The sequence below is a fragment of the Kogia breviceps genome, chromosome 16 (genome assembly GCF_026419965.1).
Source record: "Kogia breviceps isolate mKogBre1 chromosome 16, mKogBre1 haplotype 1, whole genome shotgun sequence".
NCBI classification, from domain to species: domain Eukaryota; kingdom Metazoa; phylum Chordata; class Mammalia; order Artiodactyla; family Physeteridae; genus Kogia; species Kogia breviceps.
The window spans coordinates 19,054,778-19,071,054 of NC_081325.1; the positions used below are offsets into that span (position 1 = coordinate 19,054,778).

The following is a 16,277-nucleotide window of genomic DNA, read 5'->3' on the forward strand; positions in this document are numbered from 1 at the left end:
CCAGATGAGGGAAAGGATGAGAGGGTGGAGAGCTAATCTTCACTGGAAAGAGTACAGAGAGACCAGGTGTACCTGAATGAGGGTACTCCTGGGTGGGTCTTGGCCCAACAGGTATTTCTGAATCCCATCTCTGCCCGAGGGGCCTTCACTCCCTTTGTCTTCCTGTCTCTTCCTGCTTCTCTTGCCCTGTCTTACATTCTTCTGATCTCTTCATTCTCCTTATGGTGGAAAAGCTACTAATATCTACCAGTAAGCAAGATATTTCAGAATTTGCTTAACCCAGCACTCACAGTCCTGAAGAGCTAGGTCACTTACACTTTATAAAGAGAATTATTTCTTCCCAATCTTCAGGAGGAATGAAGGAACAGAAAATAAAAATACAGAACTGGTGATTTCCCTTTTGATTAGATGGATACAGACTTGTTTAGTTTTACAAAAGAGGCATCTGTCCCATCTCTCCCTTCTTTCAGTGCCCCCCTTTTCTTTTTAAAATCATGTCTTTTAAATAAGACAACTGGAAATAAAAAACAAAAATATATGACAAAAATAAAAAGGATAAAAATTTATGATTCTTCATACACACATAAACTAGGAAACTAAATAGTGTGTTGTTACATTAATTTTAAAATAAATTTTTAAATATATATATATGGTTTAGTAAGTATTTTGTAGGTGCCTTATATGTTCCAGGCACCTGGATTCAAACAGAAAAGTAAAGTTGAAATTTATAAACAGTTCTATTATATGCCTTTTGTGCCCACTGCAAACTACAGTATATAAATGTTATATTAAATGCCAGAATTATGGGGCTTCCCTGGTGGCGCAGTGGATAAGACTCCATGCTCCCAATGTAGGGGGCCCAGGTTCGATCCCTGGTCAGGGAAATAGATCCCGCATGCATGCCACAACTAAGAGTTCACATGCCACAACTAAGGAGCCCACGTGCTGCAACTAAGGAGCCAGTGAGCTACAATTAAGACCCAGTGCAACCAAATAAATAAATAAATAATAATTATTATTTTTTTAAAGCCAGAATTATCAAAGCAACATATGATTCTGAACAGGATCCTTTTGCTATATAGAACTTTATTGGGACAACTGGTAAACCCTGATTGGACTCTGTGGATTAAATGGTAGCAACATATCAATGATAATTTCCTGAGTTTTGTGGTTGTATTGTTGTTATGCAGGATAATATACTGTTTGAGGAAATATACAAGAAAGTATCTGAGAGTGATCTGGCATCACAGCAACAACTTAACTCTCAAATGTTCTGGAAAAAGAAATTATTTGTAGTATTTTTGTAACTTCTGTATGCTTGAGATTATTTCTAAAAACAAAAAGTTTGGGCTTCCCTGGTGGTGCAGTGGTTGAGAATCTGCCTGCCGATGCAGGGGACACAGGTTCGTGCCCCGGTCCGGGAAGATCCCACATGCCGCGGGGAGGCTGGGCCCGTGAGCCATGGCCGCTGAGCCTGCGCGTCCGGAGCCTGCGCTCCGCAACGGGAGAGGCCACAACAGTGAGAGGCCCACGTACCACCAAAACAAACAAAAAAAAACCAAAAAGTTTTTTAGAAACCAAAGTAGTAAAACACAAAGAATTAAAGTTCTGAGTTTTCCACAAACCACCTCAGCACTTTTTTGGAAATGTCAAATATTAAATTTTATTTATTTATTTATTTTTGGCTTGTTGGGTCTTCATTTCTGTGCTGGGCTTTCTCTAGTTGCAGCGAGCGGGGGCCACTCTTCATCGTGGTGCGCGGGCCTCTCACTATCACGGCCTCTCTTGTTGTGGAGCACGAGCTCCAGACGAGCAGGCTCAGTAGTTGTGGCTCACGGGCCTAGCTGCTCCACAGCATGTGGGATCCTCCCAGACCAGGGCTCGAACCCGTGTCCCCTGCGTTAGGCAGGCAGATTCTCAACCACTGCGCCACCAGGGAAGCCCCCGGAAATATCAAATATTAAATTCTTCTAATTTTTTCCTGATTCTTCTCATGAGAAATGCGTGTGTGTGTGTGTGTGTGTGTGTGTGTGTGTGTGTGTGTGTGTCCTTTTGGGTAATCTTAAACTACTTTCACCTCTGTTTACCACTTCAACCCAGAAAGAAGGGTAAGGGAAGAGATGGGTCAAGGATTTTCTTTTGTTAGCCACCAGATGGCACCAAAGGACTAACTAATTCAAGATCTGTAAGGTCCCTGCACAACTCTCAATAGAGACCTATATTCATAAGGCAGATCCTAAGCTGAACATTTGTAGTTAAGCAAGTGCTTGCACATAAAAATAAACTCAATGATAACTCTTTAAAAGGGTAAGAATCACTAATTTAAAATATGCAGCAGAGTACCTAACAATATAATAAAAAGTATATTTGAAAAAATCTGTTTCTACTTACTGTAAATTTGCTAACACCTTCAAGTTCCCCAAATCTCATGTAAGAGATATCTGCCTTCTTTTTTCCAACATCTACATCCCCTGCATAGATTTGTTTTATGCCCGCACCTTTAATTAAAGGTACACATTCATCACATGGGCACTTTGTCACAAAAATCATACTTCTTTCTTCTGGTTTTATCTCTTGACACCTACAAAATATATATATAAAATATTAGGAAGATAGTTTCTAAAAGGGTAAGTTATGTTTTAGAAAAATCTTTAAACATTAAAATTGAGCTGCTTTAGGAACAGCTTTACAACATTAAACACAATAATGATCAAGCCTTATTCTTGCTGAATTAGTCAACGGCAAGATTTTCAGTATTACATTACAAAGGAAATGAAAAGAGAGAGAGAGAAAACAATGCTTTCTAAGTAAGAAACTCTTTATAATGCCAGAATTAGGGGCTAGAACTAACACCCTCCCTAAGAATGTACCATGTGTGATTAGACATTAAGTCATCATGGTAGCCAAAAGGTCTACCTCTTATCTGGTAACTAACAGATATTTAATAAATGCTCACTAAATTGATAAATTAATATTAGAGTTCTGTTTTGATTTATAGTTCCCTTACTCCCTTCCCTAACACAGGATAATTTTATTTAACAAGCATTTGGATTTGACAAAAAGAAGCAAGTAATCTGTAATGAAGAGCACAAGGAAAAAAAAACAGAGGAGTTTGGTGAAATTTTACATGCCAGGGGTAGTTTAGGACTAAGGAATGCTTCATCTGAGGATACAGGATTTGTACTTCTGGGTTCTATGGTTTACACTGCTCTCAGTCTTATATTCCTTACCACCAGCCTTCTGCATCCATGTCCTTAGTTCAGATTCTCATTCTGTTCCCCTGTACTAGGGCAGCAGAATTATATGCATCTAGTCTGTTCAAACAATATGCCTGCAACCTAAGTAATCATTAGTGTGGCTCTGTCAATGTCATTCAATTTCTCCACTACCTACCAAATGAAGTCTAAACTCAAAGTCCTCTCTTGTCAGTCCCAACTGATCCCATGTGCTCCATGGTGCAGCCTAAGTGGAACATCTGTGTTCCTAAACACACAAGCATTTTCCTACTTCTAGCCCACTGCTATGCCTGAAGCAAGAATGGTTTCCCTTCAAGTAAGCATCTCCAATGGCCATAATCCTACCAAACCTTTAAAGCACAGCTGAAATGCCCGTTTCTCCATAAAGCCTTTCCCTCTCACTCCCCCGCCATCTGTAGCAGCCCCTGAATTTCCACCCACTTGGTGTTGGCCTTTCCCACACAACTGACCATGTTAGGTTGAACACAGTCTTATATCCCATACTGTGTTATAAGCTCCTCAAAGACAGAAGCCATGACTTACGCAGATTTAAATCCCCTAAGATCACCCACTTAATGGCAAATGCTAAGAAATGTTTGTAGAAATGATCTAAATTAACATTAGAAGGAGGTAATGCCAGTTATAATCTCTAACAAAAACTATGTTAAAGCAATTTGGTTCATAATAAAATCTATATATTCATAAATATAAATATATGTGCTCTACATTTAGAAAACAAAGCTGATCATATCATGCAGAAATATGCAAAACCCTAAGGACAAACTTCAAGCAGTTTTTATACCGGAGAGAGAAGGAAGAAAGGAAAAAAGACTTGCTCAATAAATTTGAAGGCCTGCAGGATCCCTGACAATGGCCTCAGGTCGGGTGGCAAAGACCAAGTATGACCAAAGTTATACTTCTGAAAAGAATATTTCTTGGAATTTTTAAAAAGGCAATAAATTACAGCTAAAAGAAAACTAATTTTAACTAACCCTTGCTACATTTTATAGAAAATACATGCAAACAAATTTCATACCTAAATGTCAAGGCATTCTGTTCTGCGTGTACAATGTATCTGAATTTCCTTATTTCTCTGTCTTTCTGTTTGTCATCCATGTGCGGGAAGTCCGCGTACTCAGATCCAACAGGAAAAGCATTATAACCACATCCTATGAAGTACATTGCTCCTGTTCCATCACAACTTCTCTATGAAAAATAAGCAAACCAACAAAGCTGTTTTCAACATTCTGAAAAGGCATATTACATTGTATCTTTAAAGCCTAGTATCATACTTCTTATAATGAATTCACTTTCCCATGATAAACTGAGCCATCAGAAAAATACAATATTAGATTTTCCTTCCACGGTGTGGTCTTGTCAAAGTTCAATTTCAAGCAGCCTGATCATCTCTAGTATATAATCTCAAGGCAGTCCTTTGTTTTAGCCGTTAATTAAATACTAGCTTAATTCACAAACTGTTTCACTTGATTCAGACACCTCTCCCTGAATAGGTTATAAGATCCTAGTGAACAGAAACCATGTTTTATACCTCCTTTCTACCCCTTAAAGTAGACCTATTACAGTGTTCCATACACAGCAGGTACTCAATAAATTATTGTTAATTTCTTGTATGCTCTGTGTTGTGCTACTGGTTAGCAAGTCAGAAATCCTAAAAATATTTTGAACACAATTTCTGTTTTGGGCTAAAAATGTGCTAGTGTACATAGTTGGAAAATAATGCACTTTCCTTTAATTTTCATGTTTACTGAGCCTCTACTGTGTTTTTGTGTGTGTGTGTGTGTGTGTGTGTGTGTGTGTGTGTGTGTGTGTAACAGAACTTCCTACTTAAGTGGCTTTTTTATTTCTCCTGGTCAGTGGCATATTAGTGTTAATATGAATGATTTATCAACTATAAAAGTAAAATATTTTATAAATCAGAACTGTTTATAATAGTTTGGAATATGCTATAAACCTCACTAAATTTCAAGGTATTATACATAGTTACTCATGTGATAGTTTCAACAGACTCAGTACTATAGCAGCTTGATAAAAATGATTGTTATGATGAGCTGACAGAAGCTTACAAATAAAATATTATCTCATTAATAATAAATTATCCTTGAGCATTCACTAAAGGTTAAACATCATGCTCACTTTTTCTTTTTTTTTTTTTTTGTGGTACGCGGGCCTCTCACTGTTGTGGCCTCTCCCGTTGCGGAGCACAGGCTCCGGACGCGCAGGCTCAGCGGCCAGGGTTCACGGGCCCAGCCGCTCCGCGGCATGTGGGATCTTCCCGGACCGGGGCACGAACCCATGTCCCCTGCATCGGCAGGCGGATTCTCAACCACTGCGCCACCAGGGAAGCCCCATGCTCACTTTTATATGTGTTATTTAATTAATCCTCACAACATCCTAGACAGTAGTACTATTACTATTCCCATTGTATAGATAAGGAAACTGAGGCTAAGAGAGATTAAATAACTTGTCCAAAGTCACAAAGCTGGTACGCAATATAGCCAGAATTCAAGGATGGGTTGCTTGACTCCAAACCCATGTCCTTCCACTTTATCATGCTGCCTACACTCTAGATAATATAACTGGAAACCTAAATTCTCCATAAAGTAGTTCAGAACCAGGTGTTAAACAAAAAGACTGCTGAGCATTTATATAAATCCAAGGGAGAGTTCCAACAATAGGCCAGGCCCTGTGCTAGGTTCTGGTATATACACTGGTAAATGTGACAAAGAATCCCAGCCCTCATGAACCTTCTGATCTGGAGACGATAAGAAACTGGACATGTAAATTTAACTGTGATGAGCGTCACCACTGAGTTGTACACAATACTATGGGAGTTTCTGGCAGAGGAACCTATTCTAATAGGTGCTAACAATTTGAGAAGAAATAAGAGTCAAGAGATAGTCTGAAGGTGGAATTCACAGCATCTGGTGATTGATTGTTTGAGTGGAATGGGGAATGGGATGGTGACCACTAGTGAAGGAATAGGTTAGCCAGGAAGACACTGAATGTACTGGCTAGGTTGAACTTGAGGGGCTCATGACATATCCAGGCAGTCAAATTACTTGCTATAAAGTCTGTTGAAGGACACTTAGGCCCTCATTCATCTTTTAGTTATCCTCATAGTTACGAAGTTATCTCTTGGTTCCATGCCCTCCCAACCCATCCACATAATTCCAAGTCCTCCTCATCTCTTTTTATTATCTCCCTATTTCCTGTCTAGCCCCACTTCATTTTTTACATGCAAATCTAATCAAATCACTTTCCCACTGAAAATATTCTTGGATTGCTCTGTCCAATATAGTAGCCAGTAGCCCCATGTGGTCAGTGCAAACTGAGAGGTGCTATAAGTATAAAATACATACAGGATTGTGAAGACTCAATACTCCCCCCAAATGCAAAATATTTTATTAAAAACTAACCAGGGCTTCCCTGGTGGCGCAGTGGTTGAGAATCCGCCTGCCGATGCAGGGGACACAGGTTCGTGCCCTGGTCTGGGAAGATCCCACATGCCGCGGAGCGGCTGGGCCCGTGAGCCATGGCCGCTGAGCCTGCGCGTCCGGAGCCTGTGCTCCGCAACGGGAGAGGCCACAACAGTGAGAGGCCCGCGTACCACAAAAAAAATAAAAAATAAAAAAATAAAAATAAATAAATAAATAAAATAAAAACATTAACCAGTATTTTTATATTGGTTACAGGTTGAAACAATAATATTTCTGGACAGATAATTAAGTAAAAAAAATATATCTATATATATATATATATATCTATATATATATATATGTATATGTATTTTTTTTGGCCATGCCGCGTGGCACCTGGGAACTTAGTTCCCCAACCAGGGATTGAACCCGTGCCCCCTGCAGTGGAAGCACGGAGCCTTCCCCACTGGACCACCAGGGAAGTCCCAAGTAAAATATATTCTTAAAATTAATTCACCTGTTTCTTTTTATTTTTTAAATGTGGCTCCTAAAAAAATTTAAATCACGTATGTGGCTTGCCTTTTATTTCTGTCGGTTAGCACTGTGCTAGCGTATCCCACTATCTGATGCATAAAGTCTAAACTCTGTGTGGTATACAGAGTTCTTCATGGAGCAGCCCAATTTTTTGCTACTCTGCTAGACACAGGACCCTGGGCTTCAACGTGCCAAATCACTTGCATTTCCCCACATTCTCACGCCCTACCTCTGCATGTCACCCTTCTAGTCCCACTAACTTGCTCTGCCTGATGAACTCCTACTCATTCTTCAAGACTAATAGCACCTGACCTCCCCTAAGAGTATTTTACCCATTTCTCCAAGGGGAGTAAAGGTGCCTCCTCTGTGCTCTCAAGGTATCAGGTTAGGGGCTTCCCTGGTGGCGCAGTGGTTGAGAATCCGCCTGCCGATGCAGGAGACACGGGTTCATGCCCTGGTCCGGGAAGATCCCACATGCCGCGGAGCAACTGAGCCCGTGAGCCATGGCCGCTGGGCCTGCGCGTCCGGAGCCTGTGCTCCACAACGGGAGAGGCCACAACAGTGAGAGGCCCGCATACCGCAAAAAAAAAAGAAAAAAAAAAAAAAAAAAAAAAAAAAGGTATCAGGTTATAATTACAGTTATATTACCAGTCTCTTTTTCACCTCTGTCTCCATCACTAGACTATATATAAGGCTATGAAGGGTGGACTATGTGATCCTTAACTCCCCATTGTTCACTGTGGCACAGAGCCTACCCTGTGGAAGGTGTTTAATAAATGTTCACTAAATGAATAAATCTATATAATAAACTGTTGAGAGAATATGCAAATGTTTATAAATCTTAATAAATACACCAATAAGAAATATGAATCCCCAGGGGTCAACAAAATGTCATGTACTTAAGATCGAAATATGTTTAAACAAAATCAAGTTTAAATGTTTATAAAGAATTATTTTCATACTTACAGATTTTCCTTCTGCCCAGATGACTGCTCCAACTCCTGTTTTATGATCCTCTGAAAGATACATGGCATGTAACTCAGTAAAAATCAATGACTTGTTAGTTTCAGAAATACATTTTTTCCAAAAATAATAAACATGTATTTATTGAAATATACTTCATAAATGTAGCAGCAATCCTTGACAACCTCACTAATTACGGAAAAAGTATGAAAATAAATATTGTCAAGCATAGAATATATGGGAGCTAGGTACGAACTAACTATAGACAGTGTCACTACCAACCCAATCTCACATGATCTATGTGCAGAGATAACACAATGGCAGTGCCCGCACTCAGGTGACTTCAAAGCTGTAACCAGAACTGAGTGTAACTTTATTGAATTTCCACCAACAAGTCAGTTTTTAAATGACTATTTCTAATAGATGATGAAATCAATTAAGAAAGAAGTTTCTGAACTAATGGATTTAGTGTAATAACCATTCACAACAATCAAATCTGTCTTTTCCTAGCATTTTTTGCACTCTAATCATGGAAAATACATTTCATGAAACTGTTCTTGCTATGAAAAAAGTTCAAACTCATAATACAAACATAAATCTTTATGGGCTTTCATATATATATATATATATATATATATATATATATATATATATATACACACATTTTTTTTTTTTGCTGGAAGGTACATGAAAGGAATTTTGATTTAAATAAAATGATGTCCTTTCCCTGACCTTCATAGTTTACCTTGAGGGGAAAAGAATGCCAAGTTAGTGACATGATGCCCATTTCTAAATCAAGTGCCAGAAGTCACAAATATAAGATTATAATTTCCCTGCAGAACCAACCTATTTACTTTGCAACAAGGCTGTATTTCTTAAAACTATTAACCTTAAACAGAAAATACAAAACCAAAATAGAAATTCTAAATATTAAGAACTGACTTTTTCTTTCTACTACTACTAAGGGTGAGTTTAAATTTTCTAAGACAATTATACACAAATTATAAAAACCATAGTATTTATCAAAATCTTAGTAAGAGACCAATATAGTTAAGTAGGTACATTTACACAGAGAAAGTGAAAATTATCTGTGAACTTGCCCTCAGGCATTTTCATATTGATGAGGATTAAATGAAACTGTGGCTTCACCCCACAATTTCCTAAAAGTTAATCGTTCCAATAATAACATATTTAAATACTTTTCTAGTAAAAGTACAAAGAAACATTATTCTACCTATGCATGAAAAACTAGGATGCCTGATAAAGTTAATTTTTTTTTTTTTTTTTTATTGCGGTGCATGGGCCTCTCACTGTTGTGGCCTCCCCCGTTGCGGAGCACAGGCTCCGGACGCGCAGGCTCAGCGGCCATGGCTCACGGGCCCAGCCGCTCCGCAGCATGTGGGATCTTACCGGACCGGGGCACGAAACCATGTCCCCTGCATCGGCAGGCGGACTCTCAACCACTGCGCCACCAGGGAAGCCCAAGTTAATTTTTTAAGAAAGTTATGATACTATAATGAAATTCCCCATCTTCGGGTCAAGCAAGCTTGGGCTTTCAAAATTATACCACAAAGCATTTTTATAATTTATTTTAAGCACTTGTTATCCATTATCTCATTTTTATCCTAAAGGTAAAGTAGACAAAATTTCCTTTTCTAGATGAGAAAACAGGCAAAGAAATTAAGTGACTAAAATTTAGCCCTCCACACCTAACCGGCTTGCCTCCCTCCGATATGAAGAATTTTGTAACAAAGGTTCCCCTTTACTGCATACCTGAGTGCCTGTACTCAAGAAGCTTATGGTTCGATGGAGAAGGAAGATGGTAACAAGGAAACATCCAAGAACCTAGGTGCTGTGCTGGGCTATGAAGGAAAGGAGCAGGATGCTGAGGATCAGTGAATGGGAGAAACATACTTTATAGAGTGGAGACTGTCAAGAAAGGAATTTTGGGGTAAACAGTTTTTTGTTCCTTCCAAGATTGTCAGAATATAACATGAAGGGGAAAGAATATAATTATGGCTTTACGCTCCTTTCTAAGGTAAGTAGAAGTTAAAAACCTAAGATTATATTTCATTTATATTATAAATGAAAACCTTTATGTAAAATTGTACTTAATACATGCATAAATCTGAAACAGAAAATGAAAAACTCAAATAGAAACTCTTCATATCAAGAGTCTACTTTTCCTACCATTGACACTAAGTATTTTTCATATTATTATTTTTTAGTCCAGGAGCCACTTTTTCTGTTTCAGTCTAGGGACAGCCTAAATCTTGTCAGGAGGAAAAAAAAAATGTGATATTTTAAACTAAGCTCAGGGACTTCCTTGGTGGCACAGTGGTTAAGAATCTACCTGCCAATGCAGGGCATAGGGGTTCGAGCCCTGGTCTGGGAAGATCCCACATGGCGCAGAGCAACTAAACCCGTGTGCCACAACTACTGAGCCCACATGCCACAACTACTGAAGCCCGCGCACCTAGAGCCCGTGCTCTGCAACGAGAAGCCACTGCCATGAGCAGCCCGCGCACCGCAACGAAGAGTATAACCCCACTCACCGCAACTAGAGAAAGCCTGCGTGCAGCAACAAAGACCCAATGCAGCCAAAAATGAATAAAGCTCTACTGCTTAGCTAAGGTTAGTTTCACCAGAAAATATTCTTTACTACATGTCTTTTGAAATCAGAATAAAATTTCATCCATATACGATGAGTAGATTTCATCCAGCCCCCAAGGTTGGATGACAGATGAGGTAATTTCTCCAAAATATTTTCACATCAGTAATTTTTATGTAAAGTTTCTCAAAAAACTTTCATGTCTGTAAATTGCTCCCCAGGATCTGGTCATTCACAGGATTTTCTCTGTATACCCTTGAAGGAAAGGTCAACTTAATATCACTGAGCCAAATTCCTGAGACTCTTTGGTCACTGAAAGTCAGAGGACTCTTTATCCTATGGTTCTGGAACACAGGCATGGTTATTTTAGCTCCCAATACTGCGGTCATGTCAGGGTTTGTCCAAGTGTGGTTCACAAACCAACTGCATCAGAATGATTGGATGCTTGTTACAAAGGCAGACTCCTGGCTCCCATGGAAATTCCATGAATCAACCCCTCCAAGGGAGGCGGCAGACTCAGGAATCTGTACTTCTCATGAGCATCACCTCTGATCGTAGGCAACTAAAAGTTGAGAGCCGCTGAGTTATGATTTGAAACAGTTAACTTTCTTGGCTACTCCAACCTACTTTCATCATCAGCGTTGTGGTTCAGAAGGAAGGCATAATTCGTCAGCTTTGGAAAACGCCTAGTCTAATGGGAAACAGGACATAAAAAGAAATCAAAACTCACACTTAAACCAAGTAGGTAAGATGTGATGCCCTCCTATCTCTGTTTCTTCCCCTAGAGTCTAAACAAATTTTGTCATTTTGCTACCCTCAAAGTAGCTTAGAAACATACTTTTAATGACACCTCTGTGGATCCTATTTACTCATCATTCAAAAATCAATTATTAATTACCTACTTTCAATTAGTTTTAGAACTCTGTTAGAAGTTTTGGCATTCTTTTTAATCATATGTATATTTTTAAATGAAATAGTTTAACAGAATGATTTCTTCACCTATTAGAGTGAAATAAAGTTATGTGAGCTGAACAGCGTAAAATTTAAAGTTGGAGTTATTAGAAACACGCTAAGTCAAGGGGATATCTACCTTGCTGGATTGTCCTCAATGTTAAGTGAGGTACATATATAAATCACCTAGCTCTGTGCCTGACACATAGTAGGTGCTCAATAAATTGTTATTTATTATTATCATCAATGAGGAGTATCAGTCCAGAGTTCCTTATCTGCAATCCCTTGTATCAAGTTTTTTAAAACAGCTTGACACACATACATATAGCATGTACATATTATTTTTCTAAAATTTGAAAAATTCTGAATTCCTTTCATCTGGCTTCAAGAGCTTTGGGTAGGGGACTGTGGACCATTTATCTTTGTATATAAAAGTATTTCTTCTGCGCTAAGGAAACAACAATGATAAGGACATGGTCTCTCCCCTGGAAGAGCTCACAGTGGAAAGGAACACATGACAAAGAGTCGCATTCTATTCAGGATTTGGGTTCCAGGCAAGAAAGTCATACACAGACAAAAAATTAACCTTGAAAAACCTTTTAAATCACCCATCAAGCACATAAGTACAAAACTCTGCACAGTAACAGCAGATAAATTTCCAATACTATAACTATACTAGTAGAGTAACTAATAAGGAATATATATGCAAATTTATATCTATACATTACTGCACCTTTAAACAGGGGAGTCATACACGGTATTATTAGGTATTGTGAGAGGAGCTCCTGAGATCAAGTAAAAAAACAGATTCACACCTCCCGTCTCATGCTCACTCTGGAATCTGAATTCTAATTAGCAAATGAGAATTAGTGAAGTATAGCTGTAAAAGCTGTTTCCATTTACGTTTCTGTCTTTCCAGAATGGTTGGGAGAAAAATTCTTTATAAAGCTGGAGTTGGCAGAGACTCACATATAGCCCACGATACAAGATAATTACATTAAGTCAGACCTTTACATAATACAGTTGCTTGGCATCATGTAGTTTGTGCCTATAGTAGAATCAAATTCTTTAATGAGAATCAAGTGATTATTAACCCTGCTGAATGTTGGAATCCCTTACAGAAATTTAAAAATTCACAGGCCTAGGACATACCCTTAGGGACCAGGTTTAGTAGGTCTGGGTTAGAATTTGAGCATTCTTACTTTTAATAAAAGTTTCTAGGGTGATTCTAACATGCTGCCATTTGAAAACCTCCATTTTACTGAAATTACTTCAACCTGTGGTCTTTGTTGAGCTTATACTGCAGACCAGTGGCATTTGTATAGACTTTTTCTGAAGATTTTCTCTTCTCCTTCTTTCTTGGGATAAGTTGAAAAATTCCTACCATAGCCTACTCACCAAATCTTACTCTACTGCTCCTCTTGCCTGCATTTTCTTTTCCTTATTTCAAAGTTGCATTTTAAAAAGTGATCATTGATTCCACTTGGAAAAATCTTATGTCTGCTGAGATGTAAAAACACTGTTTTTACAGTGTTTGGAAATACAGATACCACCTTTTATCATGAAAGAGAAAATTCCCAAGTAATATTTTCCTTTTTCACATACTTACTCAGGTACAACTTAATATAATAAAGTAAAAATGTTTGATTTCTCCACTTGCTGATTGAAGACATACCAGAAATTGGAAGAATATGACAAAATTCCTTTACTTTGATGCTATTCGTTATTTTGAATTCGTATTTTTAAAGATTTTTTAAGTTTTTACTAAATACTGAATACCTAAGAACATTGAAGAGTTAAGAAAAAAGTGAATAATTCTGGTTCTCTCTCCCCTCTCTTTTTGTCCTATCTCTAGTGGAGGGCTCATTCAACTGTGAAATGATAAAAGCAAGAAGCAGAAAGGGCCTAATCAGATCCTGATTTATAAATGTAGCACCTGATATAGGCCACAAGAAATCCTAAAACTACTACTCTAAGAGTTGTCTACTCAAGGGTCTTACTAACTTCTCTTTTATTTGTATGACCAACAAAACCTTAGTATCTAAGAGTCAATAAACGCTACCATAGATGAACACCACTTTACTTCTGAGACAAATATGACCCAAGCAGCCCCGATTTATGAACTAAATGTATAACTCACCAGTTCGATATGCCAATAACCTGGCCTGAATCATGCAGTGCCTTGCAATTTCTTGCGGCAAACTCTGATTGTGAATTTCATTAATCTGTTCGGTACTGCTACAATAAAATCCGTAGTGTTTAAAGTTGGGCACACTGGAAGCTACTGTGGCCAAAAGTAGGATAAGGTCTTTCATGTTTTGTCTTAGATTGCTAAAGTATGGATTTTCACACAGGTTCTCCAAACCTATAGTCATCAGTATTTGCTTATGCATTTCTTCTCTGGAAACCAAAAATATCATTTCATATTCTTTTATTCTTTCTTGTTTACATTCAGAATAAAAGTCAATGGTAGTGTCCGGCAATGTTTTTGAAATTTTTTGAATAAAGTCACATTTGTAAGAGGTCTCCTCTACAAACTGCACCATGTAACACACCAAAGGCTGAAGTAAGACACACACATGGGCCCGACTGTTTGACTTCAGTCTTTCCACTGCTTTGGCATCTAACTTTGCATCTTCAGAACTAGAAGCCTCAGTAAGCAAGCTTATTTCTGGATCAGCAGGCCAATATGAAATTCGGTTAACTCCAGCTGAAATAAAAAATATGAAAGGTAGTTATCAGATGCATGCTGAAATTAAGGGTTTTCTTGATAAATCCACCATATCACTGCAGTAGGTCCAAAGGTCCCAATATAATAAAAGTCTATTACCAAGTCACCAATAATATAGCCCAAGTGCTGGCGAACTACGGCCACAGGCCAAATCTGTCCTGTTGCCTATTTTTATACAGCTTGCAGGTCAACAATGGATTTCGCAGTTTTAAATAGTTGGAAAATCCAAAGAAAACTGTTTGTGACATGAAAATCATATAAAACCCAAATTATAGTGCCTATAAAGATTTGTGGAAACAGACAAACCTAATCTTTGACATTGTCTCTGGCTGTTTCTATACTACAATGGAGTAGCTGAGTTGAGAGCTGAATAGCTGTATGGATACCCTACGGCTTGCAAAGCCTAAAATACTTACTATCTGGCCCTTTATAGGAAAAGTTTGCCGACAACAAAACCCATAGAAGTTATCTGTGGAATCACTACCTTTGCTAAGTGTGGTCCCAAAGCCCAGAGCTAGGACTATATACCAGAGTCCTCCAAGCAATCAAATGGTGGCTTTTAGAAATACCATAACATAACTGATACTGGCTAGAGTTTTGTACCTGAAATAAACAATTCATCCACACATCAAAAATGTACCTGAACTCTAAACTCTTCCTCTGGGAAGCTCTTCTAAGAAAATATTTGAAATAAAGACAAAAGAAAATTCATGCATGCATATGTTTAGCGCAGCATTGTTTAAAACAGTAAACACATAGAAAAAATCTAAATGGCCAAAATAGAGGAATGGTTTAACACATTACAGTCTTCCTCATAATAAAATATGCAGTTATCCAAAACATCCACAAAGAATTTGTAATGTGAGGGCAGCACAGAAGCGAGGGGGTGGATATTGTTTTTAAATCCACAAAATTGAAGACAAAACAACAAACTAGAAGGAACATTTTTCAATCAATGTAACAGAGAAAAGGTTAGTAATCTTTGATATACAGAGATTTTAATCCACTAAGAGCACATAAGAATTGACAAGAATAAAGCCTCCAAAAGAGACAAAATATATGAACAATTTACAAAAGAGAAAACAAAACTGGATAACAAATATGAAAAAAAGTTTTAAAATTTGTGTTTGAGAATGAACAATGAGATACCTTATACAGAACTAAGCACGTAAATGTTCATCAATCAGTTACTATTTTACAACAAAGAAACCCCTTTGCTAGTGTCTCATGTAACTTCCGCTAGGACAGGCATTTACGTTTTTGATGATTGTGCCCAGAAGTGAACAGGCAGATGGCCCACATGTTTTCTGCATTCAAATATACTGATGAACTAAAAAATTTCGAGTTAAACAAACACACATTTCTAACTACTCCCTGCTACTACTGACCCTTACTGTGCCTTGGGCTGTAAAGTAATTTTGAAGGCCTCAAAGCTATCAGAATGTTTCCTCTGGCTGTTTCTTTTTTCCTCTGTTGGAGTTCGCATAATTCATTTCCTAACCAGCAGTAATGATCAATCTTTCATCTAAGCATTCTGGTTGCTTCTAGTAATCTTGATTCAAGAAGAGGGGATGACCAATGTTTAAACATATTTTCATGTACTAGTAGCAGAAGCTACAGCAAAGGTTCTCAAATTTTTTGGTCTCAGACTCTGTTACACTCTTAAAAATCGATGAGGACCCCAGAGTTTTTGTTTATGTGGACTATATCTACTGATATTTACTGCATTAGAAAATTTAAACAAAATTTTAAAATATTAATTCATTAAAAATAGCAATAAGAACCATCATAAATTAATATAAATTACATAGTTC

At 37.9% G+C, this 16,277-nt stretch overlaps 1 protein-coding gene across 2 annotated transcripts in view; it reads right to left on the minus strand.

Moving 5' to 3' along the window:
* The window catches only part of CDADC1 (cytidine and dCMP deaminase domain containing 1), a 41,930-nt gene that overhangs the window by 10,833 nt on the left and 14,820 nt on the right, over positions 1-16,277 (minus strand). For both annotated transcript variants that reach the window (XM_059041690.2, XM_067016324.1), the window contains 4 exons: positions 13,873-14,442; positions 8,174-8,223; positions 4,273-4,442; positions 2,392-2,581 (listed from right to left, as the gene is read on the minus strand). In XM_059041690.2, coding sequence (XP_058897673.1) covers positions 2,392-2,581; positions 4,273-4,442; positions 8,174-8,223; positions 13,873-14,442 — 980 coding nt within the window. The remainder of the gene's footprint in view (positions 1-2,391; positions 2,582-4,272; positions 4,443-8,173; positions 8,224-13,872; positions 14,443-16,277) is intronic.